General features: G+C 37.8%; 1 protein-coding gene across 3 annotated transcripts in view; it reads right to left on the reverse strand.

The window, feature by feature from the left end:
- RBPJ (recombination signal binding protein for immunoglobulin kappa J region) overlaps positions 1 to 15,537 on the reverse strand; it is a 116,654-nt gene that overhangs the window by 41,446 nt on the left and 59,671 nt on the right. For all 3 annotated transcript variants that reach the window (XM_021711201.1, XM_008055688.1, XM_021711202.1), the window contains one exon: positions 8,161 to 8,199. In XM_021711201.1, the coding sequence (XP_021566876.1) occupies positions 8,161 to 8,199 (39 nt within the window). The remainder of the gene's footprint in view (positions 1 to 8,160; positions 8,200 to 15,537) is intronic.

Consider the following 15,537-nt stretch of genomic DNA (forward strand, 5'->3'; position numbering starts at 1 on the left):
AGTAGTCAAAGCAGAAGTCCTTGTGTTATACCTGATGTTAGAGGGAAAGCATTCAGTGGTTCGCCAGTCAAATGGTGTTAAGTGTAGTTGTTTTAAAGGCATCGTTTATTCGGATAAGGAAATGTCTTTCTATTCCTAGTTTGCTGAAAATTTCTATTAAGAATGAAAATCGTAAGCTTTTTCTAAATCCCTTGAAATAATCATATAATTTTCTTTTTTTGTTCTGCTAACATACTGAAATTACATAGCCTGTTTTCCACCCCTGAAACAAACCTCACTAGGTCATGATTCATTATCCTCTTAATATATTATTGGATTCTACTGGATTCTATAAAATGTTAAAACATTTTATATCTATGTTCATAAGGGATATTTGGATGCCCATTTCATTTTCTTGTAATGTCATGTTTGCTTTTAGTAATGCTATCCTCTCAGAATGAGCTAGGAAGTTATGCCCTGCTCTCCAATTTTCTGGAAGAGTATGCAAAGAATGGAGATAATTTTTACCTTAAATATATGGTAGAATTCAACAATAAAGTCATCTGGGCCTGCGGTTTTCTTTGTCAGAAGATTTATAATTACAAACTCACTTCCTTTATAAGGCTAGTCAAATTATCTGTTTCTTAATTTGAGTAAGCTTTGGTAGTTTGCTAGTTTCCATGTATTTACACATTTCTTCAAAAGTTGTTGAAAATATCCACTTGTTATCCTTTCAATATCTGTAGACTCTGTAGTGATGTTACATTTCTTGCTCTTGATACTAGTAACGTGTACAGGATCAGATTTCTATCTGGCATAATTTTTCTGCTTGAAAAAAATTTTATTAACACTGCAGAGCAGACCTGTTTGTGATGAATTATTTCAGTTCTTACTATGTCTAAAAAGGTTTATATCTATTGAGTATAGAATTTTAGGTGAAACCACTCCTATTTAACTAGTCCTGGAAGTCCTAGCCAGAGCGATCAGGCAGGAGAAAGAATTAGAGATATCCAAGTAAGAAAAAAGGAAGTTACATTATCCCTCTGAGCAGATGATATGATTCCATATCTAGAAAACCCTAAAGAGTATGCCAAAACCTTTTCACACTGATAAACAACTTTGATAAAGTCTTGGAATACAAAAATCAATGTACAAAAAAATCAGTTCCATTTCTACACACCAACAACAAATAGGGTGAGACCCAAATCAAAAACACAATCACATTCACATTATTTATTTTTGGCCACATAAATAAATAAAATACCTCAGTATTCATCAACCAAAGAGGTGAAAGATCTTTACAAAACACTGCTTAAAGAAACAAATGTAAGAATATCCCTTGCTCGTGAATTAGAAGAATCAATAGTCAAGATATCCATTCTACCCAAAGTAATCTATAGATTCAAAGCAATCCCTCTCAAACTACCAACAACAATTTTCATAAACCAAGAAAAGACAATACTTAAATTTATATGGAAGCAAAAAGAGCTAAAGAAATCCTCAGCAAAAAGAACAAAGCTGATGGCATCACACTCCCAGGCCTCAGACATTACAAGAATGGTACTGGTACAAAAACAGACAAATACACCAAAAGAACAGGATAGAAAACTTGGAAACGAAACCACGTACTTTCAATGACGTCATCTTTTACAAAGCAGACAAAAACAAACATTGGGAAAAGAAAACCTTAGTAAATGGTGCTAAGAAAACTGGTTAACCATGTGCAGAAAAATGAAGCTGGGCCCCTAACTACAACCACATGAATCAAGGACCTAAATGTGAAACCACACACTATAGGAAACTTAGAAGAAAACGTGAAGAACACCCTCCTGGAAATTAGCCTAGGCAATGAATTCATTGCCAAGTCCTCAAAAACAAATGCAACAAAAACTAAAGTTGACAGATGAGATCTTATAAAGCTAAAAAGCTTTTGCACAGCAAAAGAAATCACAAGAGAGTGAAGAAACAACCCACAGAATGGGAAGAAATGTTTGCAAGCTATGCGTCTGACAAAGACCCAACATTCAGGATCTGTAAGGAACTCAAATTGATGGGAAAAAAACAAAGAACCCATTACAAAGTGGGCAAAAGACTTGAAACAGGCACTTCTCAAAGGAAGACATACAAGCAGCCAACAAACATATGTATATATTTTTTAGTTAGAGTCTCACTCTGTCGCCCAGGCTGGAGTGTAGTGGCATACCCATGGTCACCCCAGTGTCAACCTGCTGGGCTCTGGCGATTCTTCCACTTCAGCCTTCCAAGTAGCCAGAACTACAGGCACATGCTACCACACCCAGCTAAATTTTTTAAAATTTATTGTAGTGACAAGTTGCCCAGGCTGGGTTCGAACCCGCAGGGCTCAGGCAATTCACTCACCTCGGCCTCCCAAAGTGCTGGGATTATAGGCTGAGCCACCGGGCCCGGCCCAAACATATTTTTAAAATGCTCAGCATCACCGATCATCAGAGAAATGAAAGTGAAAACTATACAATGAGAAACCATCTCATGCTGGTCAGGATGGCTATTGCTAAAACATCAAAAAACAGGTGTTGGTGAGGCTGCAGAGAAAAGAAAATGCTCATACACCGTTGGTGGGAATGTAAGATAGTTCAACTTTAATGGAAAGCAGTTTGGAGACTTCTCAATTCAACCCAGCAATCCCACTTCTGGGAATATACCCAAAGGAACACAAACTGCTCTACCAAAAAGACATCTATGCACATATGTTTACTGGAGCACTATTCACAATAGGAAACCATGGAACCAACCCAGATGCCCATAAGAAGATGGACTGGGTAAAGAAAATGTATACTATAGAATACAACATAGTCTCAAAAAAGAACAAAATCATGTCCTTTGCAGGAACAGGGTTGGAGCTAGAGACCACCGTTTTAAGTGAATTATCACAGAAACAAAAAAAACTGAATACCACAAGTTCTCACTCATTAAGTGGGCACTAACATTGGGTACGCAGACACAGGACAGGAACAATAGATTCTGGGCACTGCTAAAGGAGGGAGGAAGGGAGGGAGTCGGGATAAGAGATACAAAACCACCTACTGGCTACTCACTATGAGGTGGGGAGATACTCATCAGAAGCCCAAACCTTGCCTTCACACAATACACTTATGTAACAAATCCTCACATATACCTTACAACTCATAAAATTTTTTAAAAATTAGAAGAAATAAAGAAGAATTGTAGGTTAACAGGTATTTTTCCTCATCGAGCACGTCGAAGCTCTTGCTCCTCTATAATTTTTTTTTTTTTAAGAGACAAGGTCTTGCTATATTGCCCAGATGGTCTCAAACTCCTGGGCTCAAGCAATCTTCCAGCCTTGGCCTCCCGAAGTGCTGGAACTAAAGCATGATCTAATGTTGCCAGCCTCCATTGTCTTATCCCTGACTAGGTTTAAGATGAAAAACCTGCTGTTATCCTTATCTTTGTTACTTTGTACATAATTTGTCTTTTGTCTCTGTTGCTTTTAAGGATGTCTCTGTCACCGGTTTTAATCAATTTGATTATGAAATGCCTCTGTACAGTTTTTGTACTTGGGATTCAATGAGTTTCTTACACCTGAAGTTTTACAATTTTCACCAAAGTTAGACCATTGTTAGTCATTATTTCCTCAAGTATCGTTTTAGTCATGCCCTCCCTTCAGTGATTCTAACTACATATATGTTAGACCACTTGACAACAAACCACAGCTCATTAATAGTTGCCCTTTCTTCCCCCAGACTTCACAGTGTGCTTCATTTTAGATAGTTTCTACTGTTATATCTTCAAGTTTACTAATCTCTTCCTCATCCATTCTAAAATTAATCCCATCATATGTATTTTTTTGCGTATTATAATTTTCTTCTTTAGAAATTTAAATTGAAGACGTATATGTATGCCTTCAATTTAAGATATATAAGTATCCTCTCCACAGGTACCTTCCTCACACGTGTGCTGATCAAGACTAAAAGGGAACTTCTGCAGATCTCTGGACTCTTCGGATAGTTCTTTCCTCTCCAGTTCTCAGTCCCTGGCCTGCCCCTAGATTCCCAGTTTCTCGGAAATCACTTGTCCTTCCTTGCCCAACGTTCAATACCTTGAAAACAGTTTTTATATATTTTGTCAAGGTTTTTAGTTGTTTCAGGCAGGAGAGTAATTCTAGTCTGTTACTCTATCTTGGCCAGAAGCAGAAGCCTAAAAGTTACTAAAACATTACAAACAGAGAAAACTGCTTAAAGAGCAAATAATAGAAAATCTATGATGAAATAGATGGGACCTAACTATACATTATGAGAGAGAGAAAGAGAAAGAGAGAGAGAGAGAGAGAGAGAGAGAGAGAGAGAGAGAGGAAATTTCCCTATGAAATTTATTATTATATTGATTGTTACTTTTACAGATTGCTATTTTACATTAAAAATCTAAGCCGGGCTCGGTGGCTCAGCCTGTAATCCCGCCCCTTGAGAGGCTGAGGTGAGTGGATTACATGAGCCTGAGGGTTCGAGACCCACCTGGGCAACTTGGCGAGACCTCATCTCTACAATAAATCAAAAAATTAGCTGGGCGTGGTAGTGCACGCCTGTAATTCTGGCTACTTGGAAGGCTGAAGCAGAAGGATCACCGGAACCCAGCCAGTCAAGGCCACGGTGGCCAGGAGCGGCCACTGCACTCCAGCCTGGGCGACAGAGTGAGACTCCCACTCAAAAAAAAAAAAGATATATAAAAAAAAACATCTAGTTTATTCATCAAAATATATATATCATTAGAAGGCACTCCAGATAATTGCTGCTGGGAATGAAATGATACCATTTATCTATTAAAACTTAAAAATGTCTATACATGTGAAGACAGCAATTCCAGTTATCAAAATTTATTCAACAGAAATACAAAACATGTAAATGAAAATATATTTACATGGCCGTGTGAGACAAGTTGTACTTTCCCAGCCCACTTGATCTGGTATTTCTGTAATATTTTGTCAAAAAAGTTTTTTTTAATTCTAACATTAAAATGTGTAATTTTAAAATTAATTTTAAAGTTTCCATAATTTTAATAATCAATCTACAGATTTTATTTAAATTTTGTCACTTGTTCCACTAAAGTCCTTTATGGAGGGTGGGAGAAGGACTGGGTATTTTGAGAAACTACTGCCTTCAGGCCAAATCAGGATGGCCACCAGTTTTTGTAAATACAGTAAAGTTGTCCTGGAAGACAGATACGCTATTCATTACGTATTGTCCATGGCAGATTTGGGGATACAAGAACAGAGGAGAGAAGTTACAGTAGACTCAGTGTGACTGTGCCTAATATGTTTATTATCTGATCTGATCCATTTCAGAAAACAACTGCCAACTATAGCAAAATAGTTCAGGATTTGCCCAAATATAGTTGTTATGTTTCTACAGTCTTCTTTAATCTGAAGCAGTTCCTCAGTCTTTGTTTTTGATGATCTTGAAATTTTTGAGGAGGAAATACAATTTATTTTCTAGACTAGACCTCAGTTTGTGTCTGCCTGATGTTTTCATTTTCTTAGATTTAGCTAAGGGATTTTTGGCAAGAATACCACAAAAGTGATAATGTGTCCTTCTTGGGAAGGATGTGATGTCTATTTATCCACTACTGGAGAATTTAGAGCATGCAATTATGTGGTACCTGCCAGGTTTCTCCACTGTCAGGTTATTATTTTTCCCTTTATCATTAATACATACTTTGTGAGGATATGCTTTCAGATTCTGTAAATATTTTTTCATCAAACGTAAATCCAGTTAAGCATCCACTGATGACTCTTGCCTGGGACAATGGTCACCACTGAAGTTGTGAAATGGTTATCTCATCATTTCTTCTGCATTTTTTAGATGGCATTCTTCTGCAAGGAAAAGCTATCCTCTTTCTCATATGTACTGACTCATTTACATAAATATAGTTTTTATAATATTTACACATATAAATAACATACTGAGACAATTTGTCTCAACTTCTTAACTGTTACTTTATTATACTGATTTTAATCCATTACTATTCATAGCAAGACCTCGTCACTACAAAAAAAAGTTAAAACCTAGCCAGGCAAAGTAGGCCATGACTGTACCGCTGCACTCCAGCTTGGGTGGCAGAGTGAGACCCAACTCAAAAAAAGAAAGAAAGAATAGCAGTATTTGGAAATAATCTAAATGACCATCAATGTGAAATATTAAATCTGAAAGTGGTTTAAGAAGACAATGAAAAACCATGGAGTTATATTAAAGGGAACTACCAAGGTAGAAGACGTACTAGTAAGTGGCATTAAAAGGTACAGAATAGGGTAGAGTATGATCCCAGTTAAGTTTAAAAAGAAAAAAGACAGACATGTGCACATATACATATGATTTTCTTGAAAGATACAAAGGAAAAATTACTAACAATGCAGGGTTTACATTAACTCTCAGACCAAGACTGTGGAACTGGGGCTTTTTACTTTTCATTTTATAACCTCTGGATATTAGAAATTTTTAAAATAATTTTCTTTCTTTCTTTCTTTTTTTTTTTTTGAGTTGGAGTCTCACTCTGTCACCTAGACTGGAGTGCAGTGGCCGTTCCCGGCCACCGCAGCCTCGACCTGCTGGACTCCGGTGATCCTTCCTCCTCAGCCTTCCCAGGAGCTGAAATTACAGGTGCGCGCTACCACACCCAGCTAATTTTTGAGTTATTGTGGAGATGAGGTCTCGCCAAGTTGCCCAGGCAGGTCTCAAACCCGCGGGCTCAGGCAATCCACTCACCTCGGCCTCCCAAAGTGCTGGGATTACAGGCTGAGCCACCGAGCCCGGCCTAAAATAATTTTCAAGACTCATACTTTTAACATTTATAATTTAAATGTATATTGTAAAATTAATATATTTAATTACAGTATAATATTTATACTCATTAAAAATGGGTAAAATTGGGTGGGCTTGGTGGCTCAGCCTGTAATCCCAGCATTTTGGGAGACTGAGGCGAGTGGATTGCCTGAGCCTGTGGGTTCGAGACCAGCTTGGGCAACTTGGTGAGACTTCGTCTCTACAATATTAAAAAAAAAAAAAAATTAGCCAGGAGTGGTAGCGCATGCCTGTAGTTCTGGCTACTTGGAAGGCTGAGGCAGAAGGATAACCAGAGCCCAGCAGGTCGAAGCTGGGGTGGTCATGATTATGCCACTGCACTCCAGCCTGAGTGATGAAGTGAAACTCCAACTCAAAAAAACCCAAAAAGCAACAACAACAAAATGAGTAAAATGTGGCCAAGTACAGTGGCTCACATCGATAATCCCAGCATTTTGGGAGGCCAAGACAGGAGGATCACTTGAGGCCAGGAGTTCCAGACCAGCCTGGACAATCCTGCTTCTACAAAATAAAAATTTTAAAATCACTTTTAAAAATCTTTATACTGGGTAACATTCTGAAGCTTTTTTAAAAATTCTTTTTTTTTCTTTCTTTTTTTTTGAGTCAGGGTCTCACTCTGTCGTCCAGGATGGAGGGCAGTGACTTTCACGGCTCACTGCAATAACGGCCTTCTGGGCTCAGGTGATCCTTAAGTTTTAGCCTCCTGAGAAGCTGGGACTCGGTGTGTGCCACCACACCCAGTTAATTATTTTTATTTTTGTAGAAGTGAGGTCTTGCTATGTTGTCTAGGCTAGTCTCAAACTCCTGGTCAAGCAATGCTCATGCCTTAGCCTCCCAAAGTGGGCAAGGTATTAGCCACCTACCCAGCTAAAATTCTTTCCTAAAAGAATCTTTCAAGGGCAACCCCTTCGGGCCCCCTCCCACTGTGGGAGCTTTTCAATCCTCTCAATAAATTCTGCTTTCTTAAAATAAAGAAAATTTTTTAAAACTCTTGCACGTCTCACCCACAATCAGCAAACTGCAATTGGCTAAGTGTATCTAGATATAGATATCTATCTTTACACTGCCACCTGTGTTGTATTCACTATATAATATACAATACTAATTCTCAAAAAGCCTTCATTTTCCCTTTTGAATTATATCCACTTATTCCTGCGTTTTTGTGGCAGGAGAAAGGGAAATGAGGGGAAGGGAGGATGAGAATAAGCTTACGGTTGGGATACCAACATGAATGACTTCTTTTTGAGAGCACCTAATAAAGTTTCTAAAAAAAACCCAGCATTTATACTTTCATGAAATGTCTGCATAAAAGGCTGACTAATATAATGCTTACCTAGTGAGTCGTTTAGGTGGAGGCCGCTCACCAAATTTCCTGGAAAATAAAATAAAATAAAAAATTAAATGTGCTGCATGATACGGTCCACAGTAAGCTTTCTAGGCACCATCAACTCTCCTTTATGACTTAACCTTCAGCCTCACTAAGAAACAAATCCTCTACTAAGTGTTTTTAATCAAAAACAATAAAACACACATCTTAAAATAGTTCTTAAAAACAATACATCCTAAGTAGGCCTTATACACTCACTCTGTAGCAAACTGATCAGATGAAATGCGAGTATCTTTTAGAGATGCCTCACAAAAAAACAATTACCCAAGGAATCTTAGTCTCACACCATCCGCAGAATTAAGGAAAAGTCTCTCTGCCCAAGAGGTGGTATACAGCTCATAGGTAGTTACCACATGTCAGCACTAGACTCTACATCTTTATACATTCCCCTAATTAATCACTATAATTCCAAAGAAGGTACATAGAAGTCTTGGTTTAAAGATGAAAAAGTAACTTACTCAATGATGTCAAAAAGTAAATTACATGGCAAGAAGAGTTGAGATCTAAACCTGGACTTTACTTAACTAGCCTAGAGTCTATGGCCCTTTAAAAATTAAACATGGGTAAATGGACTAGCATAGAGACATAGTAACTGGTAAGACTGGCTAGGTTTAAATCCATGATTTGTTATTTTGCTACTGTGCTATGTAACCCTGAAGTTACTTGGCTCTCTAGACCTGTTTCCTCATCTATAAAAAGGACAGAGGGATTGTATGTAATTACCTCAAAGAGTAGTTGAGGGAATTAAATATGTTAAGCAGAAATAGAAAACACACTGGAGACACCTGGAACACAGTAAGTGCCCAATAAATGCTAGAGATTATTACCATTTTTGTAGTTATAAGTGGTTAAGCTAAAACGAAATAAAGGAATTAAGTATGTTGTTAAAAGAGATAAATAATTACAAAAGGAAGAAGAAAGAGTAGTTCCTCTGAGATGGGAAACGCAAACTTAAGAGATGGTGAAGGCAGAGCACTTGAAAAAGACCAAAAGAAGTTGTTTGCTGTTTTGAAGCAAGATTGCAGTTATAAACAGTTAAGTAACTTGTTCATAATCACAGTTACAAGATGTAGAGTTATAAGATGTAGGCAAATCTTTATTTGCCTTAAAGATTTCTCTATTTTATTTGTGTGTTCCACAATATCATTAACTTTGATGAAGAAAGTCATAGGATCCCTCTTAGTTCATTTTGAGTAATTAAATGCCACATGATGACACGTTTATGAACCAATCATGTATACGAATGGGTATCTGTGACTAAACATTTAGTATTTTCATTAACCTTGAACTACCGAAAAGTGGCTTTGGCCGGGCTTGGTAGCTCGGCCTGAAATCCCAGCACTTTGGGAGGTCGAGGCAAGTGGATTGCCTAGCACACGTCTCTACAATAAAAAAAAAAAAAGAATTAATCGGGTGTGGTAGCATGCGCCTGTAGTTTCGGCTACTTGCAAGGCTGAGACAGAAGGATCGCCAGAGCCCAGCAGGTTGACGCTGGGGTGGCCGTGAGCGTGCATGCCACTGTACTCCAGCCTGCGCGACGGAGTGAGACTCCATCTCAAAAAAAAAAAAAGAAAAGTGGCTTTAATTAAAACAGTACAAAAAATGAGCAAATAATCCAAGTTCTTGAAATAAGAATTGCTTATGATTCATTTTTTATTGATTTTATACTACAGGATATTCAATTTTTACCATCAAGAAACAAAACAACAGTGTTTTAGTGGTAACACCACCAAAGTGGCTGAAGATCACAGGCTTCAAAGCACTGAACTATTTATTGACTGACCCATGAATTCTAGCTAAGGGATTAAATGTAAAAATTTGCTCCCGAATCTTTTTCTACAAAAAAGATGTTTTAGAATCTTTGAAACCGAGTAAATGTACCACTATCGTATGTTATTACAATAAAATTGCCTTACTAGGTTAGACACAGAATATTTTATGAAAACCAAAAAGTTTAAGATATTCTTTAAAATACTTTTTATATAGATATGTTTATATGTGTGTGAGATATGATCAAAGCTACCCAAAGGCTTAAAAAACAGTAAAAATTCAAGAGAGACAGAGATAGTTGAAAAATGAGATAAAACATTTTAATGATGCTGCCACCTACCTGTCGTACTAGCTACTAATACTCAAACCTTTTGGGATGTAACAGAAATATTGCACTCAAAACTCAAAAGTAAATTTTGGTCCTTGGTGCTCTGAAATTCTGTCAAAAGTAGATTATCAAGTAAATGTTAATTAAAATATCTAAGTCCTTTTTTGGGAATATTCATTATAGATCAAGTCAACAATTACCAAATATGCTTATGCAACATCACTCCTGTCCAAAAGAAAACATGAGCAAGGAACTCAACACATTTGCCTGCCAAGCCTGGACATCATTCTACACAAAAAGATTCATACTTCTGGGTGGCATCCTAAAGCTAGAAATGGTATAAACATTACTAAAATCAAATTGCTTCTTCAGTATACATTAATGCTTCTCCAATAATTGTGTGCTATTCTGATTCTCTCTTCAACACACATGCCATCACAGTTCTAGTTATCTCATTAAAACTAATGGCTACTCTCTATCTATTGGAGTGATGAAAGAATGAGAAAATAAGTTTTCCAAGAAAACTTTAAAAAACGTATGGCAGGTGAACATTATATTATTCTGAAGGTGACAATCAAATTAAATTCTAATTACTTAAATAAAACCTCATAGATCACCACATTAAAAATGTCAAGTTGTACCAAGTTACCGTATGTTTCCTTCACTTACCAAAATTCTTCTCCACTACTATTACTAACAACAAACAAAATTTCAATATCTACTGCAAAAAGACCCATCTCAACAAAATTCATGATGCAATACTCATATTATGGAACCAAAATCATCACCTGTCAACAGAATAACAGCATTCAGCTATCAATCACCCATAGTGGTACACATTTTTATCTTTATTTGCAATCTGTTTTAAAAACAAGCTGTCTATCATCATGATTTGTGTTGACAACTAAACCCCCAAAAAAGTTGGACTAACCACATTGAGGCCACTCCTAAGTACAACATTTTTCATAATAGGTTTACAGTGTGTTTAATAACGCAAAAAAAAAATCTAACTTCTTAAGTATCCTAGGGTCCCTTTTAACTTCATATAATAATGACTCCATCCCTCATTGTAACAAAGAATCACATTATCCAACGTATCTTTTTGGTAATTTCAGACTGTCGACATCTCATTTGCATGAGCTGGTTTTCCAAATTTTCTGCATACTATGTAAGATGTAATTTTAATTAAATGTAATAATCAATTCTGATATACATTTAAAAGGAAAACGTTACAATTCTGGGCTTTAAAAGAAACAAGCAAAAATGTGCTAGTGTATAACTGGTTTGCACCATGCCCGCCCCTTCTTTCCCTACGTTCTGTACATTTCCCTCAGCAGGAATGAGGAAGAGGCTTGCTCACCACCTATGCTCATATAATACTATGGCTCAAGAAAATGAATGTCATAAGTATAATTTAAAACTAGCAAATTCATTTTACTTTAACTTCACTAGTTTTCTTCTTCCAAGAAAACAATGATCTTATATTCAAAATAAAAATAGCTAGGATAAATGTTAGTTACTGTAGCTAAATTTGCTTCCATACACCTGGAAGTGCTTTTTTTAATGTTGCAATCTATCATTTAACGTAGTACTTCCTCCATATCCTTCAATTCATTAGAATTTTCAAGTTAAATAAACCTGCATACATATTACATTTATATATACATACTTCCTTCTTGCTCACAGAGGAGATACATTACTGCTTTCTCCCCACATCAAATACATCTGCTTTTATTTTTATCAATCTGTTACTAAGGAAGTGTATAACCACAAATGTATTAAAGAAAAACATGATAAAAGCTATCAAAACTTCACCATCGCCGGGCTCAGTGGCTCAGCCTGTAATCCCATGCCTTTGGGAGGCTGAGGTGAGTGGATTGCCTGAGCCCACAGGTTCGAGACCCACCTGGGCAGGCGAGACCTCATCTCTACAATACATTTTAAAAAATTAGCCAGGCGTGGTAGCACACGCCTGTAATTCCGGTTACTCAGAAGGCTGAGGCGGAAGGATTGCCAGAGCCCAGCAGGTGGAGGCTGCGGTGGCCGGGAGCGGCCATTGCACTCCAGTCTGGGCGACAGAGTGAGACTCCAACTCAAAAAAAAAAAAACAAAAAAAAAACTTCACCATCTTAACACCTTTCAGGCTAAAGATGCTTCACATAAGGAAACCAAGTCAAAAATCAAAAAGGAAGGAAAAATACAAGAAAAATATTTTTGAACACAGAACAATTTTGTAATTACAATGCTACAAAAGAAAGCAAATATCTGATCCATCTAGAATATTGTCTAGTAACCCAGGGCAACACACACTCAGTGACAACCTGAGTACACCCTGGATATGGACCCAAGCAGAGGGCTGGAGCCTGGGGAGGGGTCCTGGGAGTGACCAACCCGGATGTCCCAGTCCCCTTCCCCTCAGGCTCTGGCCTGGGCAGCCAGGTCGTGCTGAGGCCATGGGCAACTATAGGCGAAGTGTTCTTCTCCACACCTGCTGACCACATGTTGCAGCTATGCATAGTGAATGTTCTTATACACCCTTTCTTGAGGCAGTCAGTCCCCTGGGTTGGTTCAGACCAGATCAGGCATGTCTAGATCAATGCCTATAACCTTTGGTTACCTTCAGTTCATTATAGCACTAAATGTATGTATAAGCATGCTCTCACACTGTGCCTGTGCACTAGAAACCCTACCCTTTTCATGCTCAACCACGAACCCTGCCCTATGTCAAATGCGATATAACCTGTGTGCCTTTTGCAAGCAGGAGCGGTTTTTTCTGTCTAGCCAGCTGTTCCTGGACCATTTTCCCTATAAGTAAGTTTCCAAATAAAGCCATGTCTCCTGATTGTCTTTGAGTTATTTCTTTGGCCTCTTAAGACAGTGTCTTCCCTTGTGGGGTCTTTGAGGGGTTCAGCGCAACATGCAACAATACTAGAACTTGATTTTAAAAACATACCTGGCTCGGTCAGGTGAAAAACACTTCTGCCCTTGAGCTGTGAAATTAGGAGTAATTTCCTCTATTTTTCTGTATTTCTCAAATTGTCTAACTCAGTAAACAAGATTAAAATAATGTCAAGAATCATAGTTAGGTATGTGCAGGAAAGGAGTGAAAAAGAAACCATGCACAATCCTAATGCATAGTTAGAGCAAGCTTTACATCAAATGTGTTATTAAAAGTACATAAATTTGGCCACTTACAGTGGCTTATGCCTGTAATCCCAGCACTTCGGGAGGCCATGGCAGGAGGATTGCTTTAGCCCAGGAGTTCAAGACCAGCCTGAGCAACAGCAAGATCCTGTCAAATAAATAAATAAATACCCAAAAAATTAGCCAGGTGTGGTGGTACATGCCTGTAGTCCCAGCTACTCGGGTGGAAGGACTGCGTGAGCTCAGGAGTTTGAGGCTGTGGTGAGCCCTGATCATGCCACTGCATTCCAGTCTGGACACCAGAGTGAGACTCCAACTCCAAAAAAACAAAAAGTATTTAAATTTTATACTGGAATATCTAAACCATGTTTAAGGTCATGAAATAAAGCAGCAATTGATTGGGGAAAAATTTAAACACCTGAAACATACCTTCCAGGCATATACTCACCAGAATGAGGAAACAAAAAGGTGATATACATTAGCACTATATTCTTTTATAACAAATATCAGGTTGATGCATAAGTTTGTAGCATTTGTTTTTGGCTCGGCAACACTATGGAGTTGGGAGTTTATCATCTGTCATTTGGTGTGACAATATTGTGCTTGTGAATACACCTTGCATTTTGCAGATCTGAAGAAAGTCAATGCTATTTGAGGGTTAAAGAAGACAGAGTGTTAAGTGGGAAAAAAATGAACATTTTCAACACTTTATTTTGTTTGAGTTTAACACAGGTGTAAAGGCATTGGAGGCGGCTCGAGACATTTGTGCCATTATGGGAGAACGTCTTGGAGGAAAACACAGTTAAGAAAATGGTTTTGGTGTTTCAAAGAGCGCCACTTTGACCTAAGTGATTCTCCAATTTCAGGAAGACCATAGGCTTTGATGAAGACTGTTTAAATGCTTTAATCCACAATGATTCACATTGGTCAATCCAAGAACTGGCAAATGTGATGAACTGTGACATTTGCCCAAAAGTACAAGAAGTAAAGCAAGTGGTACCAGAAAGCTGTTTAGTAATTTAGTCACAAAAAATGTACCAAACTTATTAGAAATGCTACATGGGCCTTTTTCTCCTCGTCTCTAGATCTGTTCATTCATCAAATATTTACTGAGCACCCAGTACGCAGCTGGTCTACATCAGTTAAACGAGAGACACAAATCCACACCCGTATGGAACTTACATACTAGTTTGACAAATGAACAATGGCAGATGTTCAAAGATGTTAATCTACATAATTTATAATAGCAACACACTTAGAAACAACTTAAATATTGTACCTACTGAATGACTAAAGCGATCTGAAAAAAGATTCTTAAAGTAAGTATGTAATTTATCTTTACTTTGAAATGTTGACTCATTCTCCATCCATGGGCACAAAAAATAACCCATTAAGTCATACAACCTTTGATAGACACTATGTCAGCCTTTGTTATACTTTAATTTCTAGTTTTAAACCTGGTCTTATCTTAAAAACTACATTTAATAGCAATGTGTTCCATATCTGGCTAGGTGTAACCAATGATGGTCCTTAATTACAGTAGCAAAGATGATCACAGCAAGCTATCTTCTCCTGGACCATCTCATTTATTAAACATATTTCTATTAGAATACACATTCTATGGGGTGGTTTTCAAAGACACAGCATGCTTACAGCTGGCCACTCCAGGTAAAGAAGCATGCTTCCTTCTTATGACATCTACCGGGCAGACATTTCAAAAGCACTCGTTTTTAAAAGCCCGGCCGGGATCAGTGGCTCAGCCTGTAATCCCGCGCTTTGGGAGGCCGACTGGGCAACTTGGCGAGACCTCATCTCTACAATAAATCAAAAAAATTAGCCAGGCATGGCAGTGTGTGCCTGTAGTTCCAGCTACTTGGAAGGCTGAGGCGGAAGGATCGCCGGAGCACAGCAGGCCGAGGCTGTGATGGCCGGGAGCGTGCCACTGCACTCCAGTGAGTGAGACTCCAATTCAAAAAAAAAAAATTTTAAAGACCTTTTATTCTACCTTTTCTTTTTCAGTTAAAAAAAAAAAAAAGAAACCAACAAACTTCTCTTTGGAACATTCTGTCTGCAGTCTATGT

Source organism: Carlito syrichta, unplaced genomic scaffold (assembly GCF_000164805.1).
Source record: "Carlito syrichta isolate Samal-C Ts95f unplaced genomic scaffold, Tarsius_syrichta-2.0.1 Scaffold301929, whole genome shotgun sequence".
NCBI lineage: Eukaryota > Metazoa > Chordata > Mammalia > Primates > Tarsiidae > Carlito > Carlito syrichta.